Source organism: Labrus mixtus, chromosome 19 (assembly GCF_963584025.1).
Source record: "Labrus mixtus chromosome 19, fLabMix1.1, whole genome shotgun sequence".
Lineage (NCBI taxonomy): Eukaryota > Metazoa > Chordata > Actinopteri > Labriformes > Labridae > Labrus > Labrus mixtus.
This window is the reverse complement of record NC_083630.1, coordinates 18,142,284-18,154,312: the sequence shown is the minus strand read 5'-3', so window position 1 is coordinate 18,154,312 and position 12,029 is coordinate 18,142,284. Positions and strand designations below refer to the sequence as shown.

Below are 12,029 nucleotides of genomic sequence, written 5' to 3'. Positions count from 1 at the left end.
TAAGGGGTCCAGGTCCACTGAGGAGGCCTGCCCCAGACGACCTAAGGGGTACAGGTCCACTGAGGAGGCCTGCCCCAGATGACCTAAGGGGTCTGGGTGCCTCATACAAGGTGAGTTGATCTGAGAGGTATTTAGGCCTGAGACCGTTAAGTGGTTTAAAAACAAGTAACGGGATTATAAAATCTACCCTTTGGGACACAGGGGGAAATTAATCTAATTTATTTTCTATATTGAGCACACAAAAAAAACAAAGTGTTGATCATCAAAGAAAGCAGGAAAACTGTTTTCTTAACACAACCTGAACACCAGTTTAGTGTCACATTCCTTTAACCAGTGAATACAGAACACACAATTGGTTATCAAAGGAATGGAAAACGGATTCCTGCCTTTGTAATGTCTGGAATAAACACGGAGAAAATGAAATGTTAAAGGAACTAGAGAGCCTCTGAATAAAAACATTACTCAGAGCCACAGCAGGCAATATCACTGTTTCAGTCGTGCAGCGGGAGGAACTCAGCCACAACAGAAAAAAAAATAAAGGCAGTTAAGATTTGAGCGGAGTCGCGGAGCAACAGGATTTTCAAGAGTAAACCACATCGCTTGTAGGGATCCGGAGATAATGCTTTCACTTTGTGATGCAAGGCAATATCAAGCTGTGTTGTAGAATTCTCACTCTGGGGGGAAGCGTTTCAAAGAATCAAATCCTCTCCATGGAGATGTTACACATACAAGAATATCCCCGTGTGCTCGATAATGCTGCCCTTTTGTGTGTTGCTAACGCTAGTTTATTGATTTCCAAAGTGTGGTCCAGGGACCTCTTGGGGCCCTTAAGAGAGTTCCAGGGGGTCAGAAGCAGGGGAAGATGGAGTTTAATTTCCCTATTTCCAAACGGAGAGAAAATGATAAGGATTATAGCTTCTTTCCCTGACCGCTGCTACCTCATTATGTGCAAACGAGAGTGCATATTTGATCTCCAGCGAGATACTCTCAATGCTTGAAGGTCCGTCGATCAGTTTAATTAATGGTTCAGTGTGGACATTTTAAAGAAGACATATTATCCCCCTTTTCAAATAGTCTCCTGTGGTCTAAATGAAACATCTGTGCTGTGCTTTGGTCAAAATATAACATGAATCAAGCACCAGAGGAGGTTTGTGACCCTGTATAAACCAGCTCTCTCAGAACGCTCCGTTTTGGTGTGTGTGTCTCTTTAAATGCAATGGAGTCCATGGGTGGAGATACCAGGGGAGGGGAGGGGATTTACTTTACCAGAATCCCACTGTGACATCACAAGGAGAGCAAATTTGAAATGGAGCATTTTTCTCTGTTTTGTAAGACTTATGTAGAACACAAACAAAGGACTGGGTGGGTTTATTTCACATTTTATGGGTCGGTAGATACTCAGGTTACCCAAATATATGTTCAATAACACTGTACAAGTGGATTCTTCATAATATGTCCCCTTTAAGAAAAACACAGTGAATGTGATGTTGTCCCTCTGTGTCTGAAGTCTGCTCTAACTTCTGTCTTTATTTAGGTTACAAACAAAAAATGTCTCAGAGTCCAAGTTACATGGGGAAAAAATAATAATGGCATGAGGCTTAAGCGTTCATTTAAAATTGACAGAAGGATTAGAACTGAAATATAAAGGAGAATAGCTTGTTGCTAGTGCTTTGTCATAAGTTTTGATTCTTTGACTTGATGAGATATCCTTTAAAGGGAAATATGTAAAGCTATACACAACCTATGTTAACTACAGTGTTATATATAATACCTCAAATGTGTCTATAATAAAAGTAAGAACAAAACCAAATAGATCTCTTCTGTATTCTTGTTTATGGACATACTGTACACTCTTATTTATATACTACTCGCACAGGACTTTGCACTCTGGGTCCCAGTACGGGGTCTCTTGCTTTTGTCCTTCAGAGTCCACAAGGTGCCGGACCCCGCGCCCCTCGATGAAAGAAAAAAGAAAAGAAAAAAAAGAGGCTGTCTGCCTGGCAGGACAGACTGGGTTATTACAGCGTGTTCATGGTCCCATCATGTGTCGTCAGACCAAAGCGGAGGCCGCGAGTAAAAGCCTCATGCAAAATTTATGTTCATGCGGCTGTTTCTGTGGGTGGAAAAATCAATATTGCGGGGCTGATGCACAGAGATGACTGAGTGCTCTCTGACTGACAGTAAAAGCAGAGAGAGATTGAGGGGATGCATTTACTGCTCCAGAAATGGAGTGGAGTAGAGTCGCTCTAATCGTCTAGTTCACCTTAAATTTGAATTTAATTGCGGATTATTTTGGTAACAACTTGGATATTGAAGGCTTGAAGAAATCACTGGAGAAAAAGGAGAACAAATCAAGAATAAGCAGCGCATTGTGGGTTTCTGAGCAGCCAAAGTATTGTATATTATGGGATTATTAAGCCTTGCCTTCCTTCCCAACTTACGCAGATATGAAATGATTGTAGAATAATCAAAAGACAATGTGGGTATGAGGAGGACATCATAGGGCTTTTGTTCTGCGCTGCTTCACTTACATATGCTTTTGATAGCGCGCCACATACCCACAGTGCATTTGGAGAGGAATGCGAGAAGAGAACGAAAGAAAGTGAGAGAAAGAAATTCAGTGGGATGAAATAACCCCAAACAATGGGATTTGCTTTCCATTCTTCTGCCTCCATCTTCTGTCTTTAATTATTCCCTTTGGTTGTCTGAGGGAGCGTGTAAGCACTTTCACACAGCACAACATGCCCAGCAGCACAACACTGTCTGCCTTAGTGATGTGGAGACTTCTGAGTGACACTGAGCCTCTTGTGATTATTAATGCTGTTTAATACAACACAGAGCAGCCACTGTGATTGAGGGAAAAAACAGATTTCGAAATGCATGCATTGAAAAATGTGCAATGTGAATGGAATTATGTACAACACGAGCACTGCACTTGAGATACATTTCCCCCTTGTGCTACATAAACAACATGTACACCATGAGATGCAGGCTAATGTTTTGTAGATGCAACGCTGGAAATGTGTATTTGATAATAATACAGAGTGTGCTCTATTTTGTACACAGTGTTAAATGGAACCTCAGCTGATCCTGGTGGGATCCTTTGTGCCGGTTTAGTAGTTTCTTCCTGAATCGCATATGAGATATTTGAGAGCCCAGAACGATGTATGATGAATGAAGTAGCATGCTACTTATACGCTTATCGTGCTCACTGACTAGCAACAGGTTCAGCAAAGGGCAGCAGCAGTAAATGAAATTCCGCAGCGGGACAATATATCATCAAAAGAAATGTATGCACCCGAAACTTACAAGCCTTCTCACAAGGTGCCTGACGGGGCTGGGGGGAGGGGGGGTGGGGGTGAGGATGGGGATGGGGATGGTAGGGAGGAAAAAAAAAAAGTGGGAGAATAGAGGGGGGGAGGTTTTTTTTTTTATGCTAGATGGGTGAGGAGGAAGCAGCCGATTTTGTTGAATCAGTTCTATTTTCATACCGGCTGATCTGTGTCTTTTAACCATTTCACTGCAGCTGGAAAATGAGAAGCACCACCCGGGCTAATTTCACAGTGAGAGCTCACTGAACAAAACCCCCCACGGTCTGTGGAAAAAGGTGCTAAGTCTACTTTGTCATTGTGAATTACGGCGGTGTAATTCAGAAAACGGGCTCCTGTGCATGAGGGAGGAAAAAAAGTAGAAAATACACCCAGAAGGAAGGCAAGAACCCCCCCCCCCCCCTCCTCTTTAGCCAGAGATGTACTTAGTGAGGTTTACTTGTGATCTGTAAGTAACAGATATCTCTCTCCAAACACGCTGTTCTGTTCAGATGCCACAGGATCCATCTGTGATGTGTCTGCAGTTAGTCCAGAAATAGCACCCACGGGACCTACACACTCCTCTGGCCTCCTACGGGACCTCTTAAGCTGCACTGATACAGATAAAAGCCCCACAAATCTGGCCCCCAGGTACCACCGCCATTAATTAAGGTAATTAGGCCCTGGTCAGCAATTAGTAACCACAGATAGCTTTTAGCAGCGGCTAAGACGTCCCTGCTGGTGAGAGGGTTTGGTTCCATACCATCTGCTGACAAATGTGACCGCGAACTCTTTGGTTTCACACTCGGGGAACTGGAGAGGCGTGTTTAAAAACGACCTCTGAGTGATCCACGCTGGCTCCCAGACTCCCACAGCTTCTCGTCCTCCTCCTCCTCTGCTGCTGCTGCTGCTGCAGGATCACTCTGTTTGTTCTTTCTTTGGTTTCCTTTCTCTTTCAAACACGGAAAAAGCGAGTTGTATGAAAATCCATACATGCTGCACACGGGCCGGAGAGGGAACAGGAAACATTCAGTGCACAAACGTATCGATCAAAATTAGAACATCTGGTCGGAGTGTAAGAAGTATTGATCAGAGCGTAATGCTACATTGATTTGCTTGTATTATTAAGTTCATGATGGATCAATATCGATCACGTTTGTTTAAATTATAATGTTATGTTCTATATTAAAAGTGAGGAGGTATCGAAGTCGTGCTTTACATGTAGTGTTTTAAATCATTACTTCCAAACCTGGGCCCCCCCCTACCCCTAGGAGGGATGTCAATCCTAGATTTGCATTTTAATCATAATCATCACTAACTGGAGAGTGCATAGAAAGATGTTTTGGTAAGAGCAGGTTTGTGTCGGCTTATTCCTTTGGATTTTATTAATAAAAACAATTAAAACTGAAATCAATTCTTGACAGCCGTGTATCTATTTTTTTCTGTTCACGGATCTATTTTACCTGACCTGACGCTTGATTGTTTATAAAAAGACAGAAGACATCAAAATGGATATAACAACACAACACAATATGAGGAACCCTCCGTTAACGTCCCATTAAATGTGATATACTGTAAATCTGAATCACAACTGGTCAATAATCTGTCCATTAACACAAAGTCCAATATTGAAACAAACTGTGCAATAATCCTGAAAATGTGTACATATTCTGCCTCAGTCTCTGCGCTTTTGTACAGCACTAATTATCATTAAGACGTGCTTGGTAGGTAGCTTAGCTGCATTCTTATTGTGTCTCTTATTCTTGTAACTATTTCCTGTACTTATATCTTTATATCTTACTTACATTCTTATTGTATTCAGATTTCGATTGTTTATAACTGTATTTCTACTCCTATATTGTGTGTAAGAGCGACTGTAACGACTCTGAGATCAATAAAGTATTTCTGATTGTGATTAATTCAGAGAGAAAAGCAAGAACAAAAAGAACGACGGGCTGAAAACATGCGAGAAACACTCACATGGAAATGTGGCATTCATACTTATATCCAAATAAACCAGTTTGTGTTTTTCATCCAGTGGTGAAGGTGTGTGATATGAGGTGCTCTAAGCAGAACAGACTGATAAAAAAAAGAGGCTGAATACACACATTCAAGCTCTGAGAACAGATCACGCAATAACTCACATTACCGGGGACGGGGAAATAAAGGATGCAGCTGTGCTACTTTACACAATTCCACATTTCAAGCAATCGGTGATAACACCATTTTCATTCCGGTTCAGTCCCATAAAATTACCATTAACATTACAGCTCATGCAGAACACAGATAAATGTAAAATGTCACCCAGTTCTGCCAGGCGGGAATTCCAGTTCCACAAGATTACCATCTCTGCCTGCTCTCTCCCACTGCACCTTGTCTAATATTTCATTTACAACATTTCATAAGTTCATTTTCCCCTCGCTGACCATGTAAATCACAAATCAATTTTCATTTAAAATGCTTGACTAAAGATTGTTGCTGAAAGCTTCTGGATCACACCTCAGCAATATGGCAGACCTTTAGCAAGTCTTTGGGAAACAGAGTGGAAGGAGAGGGGGGGAGGGGGAGTGAAAAAGTGAGATGTAATTTCTACAAAACAACTTCAGGGCCAAGTGGTCAAGGCTTTTCCTGGAATTGTGGAAATATCATGAAAACAACACGCGATTATGTATTATAATGCACATCAGCTCAGTGATTTCTCAGACTGGTGATCAGGCGATCTCCTCAGCGGGGACAAGAGGCCAATAATGTGGAAATGAGAGGATGAACCTGATTGAGTGTACATAACTGTCGGGACGTTTCATCAATATGAACAATCAATCAATCAATCTTTGTATGTATAGCGCCAATTCACAACAAATGTTATCTCAAGACACTTTGCAAACGAGCAGCTAGAAGACCTTACTCTTTGTTATATTATGATACAAAACAGCAGGTAATAGGGCCGTCGGTAGCATTGTGGTTAATGTGGCGTCCAAGCGGTTGGCCCCGGGTTCGAATCCGACCTGTGGCTCCTTTCCCTCATGTCATACTCCACTCTCTCACTCTGTCTGAACCTGATTTCCGACTCTATGCACTGTCCTGTGTCTTCAATAAAGGCATAAAAAACAGCAGGTGATAACAACAATCGTATTTATTATAAAGAATATCAATTAAGATTTTTGAAAGGAGATGAGACGTTTATGGTTTTGTTTAAAAATGTTCACATAGATTGTCATTTTTTGTGAACTTAATTTGGTTGATTGGACCCTGCAGTGTACATGTGTCACATTTAAAGACAAACAGTAATTACAGCAAGCGTAGGATAATCTGTCAAAGAGCTAAGGGAATAGAAAAGAGCTTCATGACTATCATTCTGCATGTTTCTCATCATTTAAGGAAGCTAATTTCAAAGATCTGTCATGTTGACTTTCAGATTCCTGATTTAGAAAGCCAAACCTCTAATGCTCCATGTCTACTCCAACATGCATTTAAATAAGAGCAGTACACTGCGTACTCTGCATGTACGCTGCAGACACAGTGTGTAATGTAGAGAGACCGTGTTGTGTTCAATGCAGGACAAACAAAACAAAAACAAGAAAAAAAAAGCCTCCGTCAGTGTTCACCAGTGAGGGCAGATGTCAGGGTTTGCTGTGGAGGAGCAGACGCAGCCACATCTGATTAACACTATTATCGTCCCCCCCCCCCCTCCTTCTTCTTTTCTTTCTATTTCAGGCCGCGTCCTGTCCTGTGGCATGGCTGAGCCCGAGTGACACGGCCACCACGCACAGAAACCTAACACGAGTCAAGAGCCAGGAGGTTAAAACAAAGCGATGTATCGTACCACAGAGACAAGACTTAAAAATATCTCCGGAGACATACGATAAGGTATCATATACTGTTTATTCAAACGCACCGAGCATCATTGTTTTTATTTTGTGCCGTTATGAGATACGTGTATCTTGAATTCAAAACAAATCTGCAACAAGTGAAACACCGGGGGGGAAATTTACTTACATCTCTGCTTCAAAACAGACATCAGAGTATAAATCATGAGTCCCATGGGAGTGTCTGTGTGTTCATATGCGGATGTACAGTAAACCAGCACATCAGCGCGGGTTTGATTCCCACCCTCTCATCGCTCCTCTGTACATTTTGATTGGTGATTTTTTTTTTTTTTCTTCTTCTTTTTTTTTTACCCGCCGCCAAACTGTCGCAAAGGCGGTAACCCAGCGCGTTTCCAAGCTGCTTATTGAAGACAAACAATAAACCACTGGCAGATATCAATGGCAGAGATGAGAACCCGGGTGCCATATCTGCTGGGACTTGCCTGGCGAAAAAAAAAACCTGCGTCTGCCTGCGCTTCATCTCCGCCAGCACCTCTCACTCTCAATTATTTGGCTGCTGTCACAACAAATCAATCAAATTACCGCTCCAGGACTGTGTGCAGCTGCTCCTATTGCACCGCTAGTTGCATTAGCTTTGAAATGTATGAGGTCTACATTTTATCACTGTTATTTATTTAATGCAGCTCTCTCCCCTGCGAGTCATCGGCAAAGTTAAATCATTAAAGGACGACGTGGAATACATAGTGCTCGAGAACACCTCGAATTAAAGAGCGATGAGGGAGACGGGATGGGCTCGGCCTCTGTTGTGCTAAGATGGCAGATGTTGATGTGAGGAAATGTGGTCTTCTTTGCACCAGGTCCTTTTTTTAAATGCACTCATCTGCTGCACCAACAATAGCTTTTTGCTTTTCTTATCCTAAAATGAGTCCACTCGAGAGAAACAAGTCCTCAATGAGCAACTAGTGAGGCTGTAACGACCTCAAAAAGGATGCGTGAAATTCTCCAGCTCGGCTAATATAATGGGTAAAGGGACACGGAGGCACTCCCACAGCAGACAGAGGTTAAGTCAGTGGCTCGGCCCGGTGATCTAACCTCTTAAAGGAGCAGCAGTCAGCTGAGGCAGAAGAGATGCAGCCTGACATGTCTAACTAGTGTGGAAACATTTGGCTCTTCCCCCAGGAGCCCACCCTTTGGTGCTGTAATGAGCAGAGTGATTTCCCTAATTTGTATGGCGCCAACACTGGCAACCTGCGAACGACACCGCAGAGCGTTTTCATCAAAACGGCAGACGCGCCTTTGATTGGCGTTGACACCGGGTCTCATTACCGCAGGTGAGTGGGATGTCGACCTTTATCAGGGAAGCTTGAGAGCTGTTTTGTGTTTCCTGCGGACGAGTACAGAGGAACAATGCTCGCACCTCCCCATTAGAACTCACTCCTCTGATGTGATGCGCTGCCTGGCTTTCTGCTGAGAGCAAATAAGATGGGATGTGCTTATTAATATGAAAGAGCGCCAGTAAACTAGCTTCTTGCATTACCTTTGAGTGAGTCACAGAAGAAGAAGAAGCAGACAGACAAGACTTTGTTCTGCTTCCTCCCATTGGGCATTACATGTACAGTGCTTTGATACAACTAGTTTTACAAGTATGGTAATCATGCTTTGCTTGTTATAAAATCATGTGAAATCTAAACCTATTAAAAATGCAGCGGAAAGTTAGCATCACATCTAACAATGAAAATCTGCAGGTTCTTTGTACACACTGATATTTCAAATCACATATAATGTTTTTATTCATATGAGCCGTCGTATTTACAGACCTCTAGCATGACCCAACCTACTTTTTGCCTCTGTGAAGTCAGCTAGAATTGTGTGCACTCTGTCACAAAAGATAACTTTCTCCCTTGTTTAGTTTCATTGGGAATTTGTTTTTACTGCGTGTACGCAGGCATAAATCATTCTGACAAATAACCAGTTACACTGGTGCTTGTGTTTACTGAGTCTGCCACAGGATGCTGCTCAGTTTTATTTAAGCAACCGCTCCAACGTTACAGCACAACCCCATTACAGTGATAGTTATTCATCACCGTCTGAGAGAGCTACACTCCTAAAGCTCGCAGCAGCGTTCATTCTAACGGAGCGAGCTTTGATTAGCATGATCAAAACATGGGATCAAAGATACTGTTCTGTCTGTTTGTTCTCATTCTGTCTCTGCATTTAATTCTCCTCATTAAAATACAACATCAATAGGGACTAAAACACCCTAACTTGATCTAATTTATCTTTTTAGATATTGTATTATGACTCAAACTCTATGACTAAGACTACAAGCCTGCAGAAATACAATTCCTCCACCCTCAGCCGCCCATTCCTCAAGACAAACAGCCTTATTAGTTGGTCATTAGCCGCCTCATTACATTTAAATACAGCCATTGGCTGGGCTCCTCCCGGAGTCTCATTACTGTGCCTCACAGTTGTCTTGTGTCTGATCTGACACTAATTAGCTAGCAGCGTGAGTGCTGTAAAACACACTCGCTCCTGAGGTCGTGAAATGAGCTGACTGCTCCCCGGCGACAGCACGGCGCTGTATTATATCTGTGATTAATCAGGCCTGGAGACCCGCAGGGGCTGGGAGGGGGCGCGGGGGGGGGGGGGGGACATGGGGGCAGAGGCTAGAGCTGCAGTTGTCTGACAGAGGTGCTGTGCCAGCAGGCCTCATTCAGCGGAGCTGTGATGAACTCAGACAGGGGAGAGTGGAGGAGCGTCGCGTGGCCAGAGGGGCCTGGACACAGTCAAGACATTTAGCTTCACTCGTGACTTGTGTCACTTTCTCTCCACGGAGGTCCCTTCAATGAATCCCCTTCAGATAAGAGGACGTGCGAAGAGGCAGTCTGTCAGTCCACACACTTAAAAAAAGATCTGCCACAGAGGCATTTCTCCACAGTTTTTTTTTTCTGCTCTCTCTCATGGACGAGGAATGAGGACACTGGATTCAGAGTGTGCTGGTTTGTTTAGCAGTGGACAATAAGGCTGAGTGAAAGGTGTTTGTTTTGGCGTTCTGACACCCTGACAATGTGTTTGTTGATCAGTTCATCAAAACGCTGAAGCCTCTGGGTTGATCCTCACGTACCAGGAGGAAGATCTGTTGAAGTGTGAGTCACAGGGGCCTGCTGGGCCCATTATCGTCCACTACTGATGGATACATTGAAGGGCTGAATGGATAGATGCGGGTTTATTAAAAGCTCTGCCCACAGCGATGGCTGCTGTTATTTATGCATGTTTGTGTCCATTAGGCTTCTACCTCCACATTTCCTCACTCAGGGCATCTGTCCATCCATTTCCCCACACGGAGCCTTCCCTGCACTTTGTGCTGCACTGGCATTATTGTAATCTCCATCCTAAAAAACACACTGCTTTACATGTAGCCTGGCATCTTTTTACATTAGTGCTGCTCTCTCATCCAAGATTTATGAGCGACGGTTTCCCCATCCATCCTTCAATCTAATGGTATAAAAGAGACAATGTTTTAAACATTAAAATGAAAACCATTTACAACTATGATCAAAAGAGAACACTTGGGCATTAAAGTTTAAAAGGCACGGATAAGTACAGCCATGTGGACGGACAGATGAGGTGGAAAGAGATAAAAAAGAAAGTGAAGTACGGTGCACTCTTATGCACAGGAAAGAGGCATAAAGTGCTTTTGCGATGCACTGCAAAACGTTGACCTGTAATTAATATGGCCGTTCCTCTGGGCAAGTTGAGGATAGGGGCTTTTTGGGATACAACCCCCTGAAGGATTCTTACCTGTTCAGAAGCTTTTTTTTTTTTTATCAAGGAAGAAACAAACAGCTCCATGTTGTGCAGTGAAGGTATAACAAACGTCTCATGTTCTATGAATCATCACAAATGACCCAGACAATCCTGCATCAGTGTTACACAAGACACAGAGTTTTACATTTTGCCATCCTTTCAGCACCAGAAGAGGATTCTTTTGCATGTTCTCTTCCTTTAATATCACGTTCAAACTGTTTTTATTTTAATGACAAAGTGTGTTTCTACTCTTCTATCTTTCTTACCTTGCAGGTTCTGGAGGGGGAGCGTCATGATGCCCCCTGCAGCAGCAGCAGCCACCAGGCTCTGGATGTTGGCCGTGGGCAGGGAGAGGACGAGGCCCTGCTGCCCTCCCAGGTGTCCGCCTGCGTTGAAAGGGATGAGGATGGGTTGGCTCATACCCGCGGCCGCCCCGGACATCACGCCGCCTACCGCGTTGGCAAGCTGCTGGGCAACCAGGAGAGACTGCAACACGGAAAAGGGAAAAAAAAAAACAACACACATTTACAGCACATGTCAACATTAGTTAAATAATTACAGCATTTTTCATCAGCACCAGAAAGATCATCAGTGACGATTCACAAGGAGTGGAAGAACAGTCTTTAATGTGTCATCCTGAACCGATTTGTAATTATGTAGAATAATTTTCCTCTCATAATGTTACGTAAAAATCATATTTTTAAATAGATTCATAACTTCCAAGAATCTTTTTTTTTGGGGGGTAATCAGTCACTTCCTGCTAAGTGCTAATGCTAGCTCTTTAACTCAGTAGAATGCCAAATAGAGCAAAAAGAAATCCAGCCAGTCTCAAAGATGGCTGGAGTAGATCCTGAAGTATGTACTCATTAAAAAATAGACTTTGAATCATGAATCCAGAATTGGTTAGAATCGAAAATAGATTCCAAATCGAATCGTGACCCCAAGAATCAAAATCGAATCGTGAGACACCCAAAGAGTCCCAGCCCTAGTGGTCGGTAAATTATACTAATGATTTAGTGTCTGCATTTTTTATTTCTGCAGAATACTTGTTATGCAGAAGTAAAATACAAGGCAAAGATATTAC

General features: G+C 42.9%; 1 protein-coding gene across 2 annotated transcripts in view; it reads right to left on the bottom strand.

Moving 5' to 3' along the window:
• pou6f2 (POU class 6 homeobox 2) overlaps positions 1–12,029 on the bottom strand; it is a 72,492-nt gene that overhangs the window by 36,080 nt on the left and 24,383 nt on the right. For both annotated transcript variants that reach the window (XM_061064655.1, XM_061064654.1), the window contains one exon: positions 11,212–11,431. In XM_061064655.1, the coding sequence (XP_060920638.1) occupies positions 11,212–11,431 (220 nt within the window). The remainder of the gene's footprint in view (positions 1–11,211; positions 11,432–12,029) is intronic.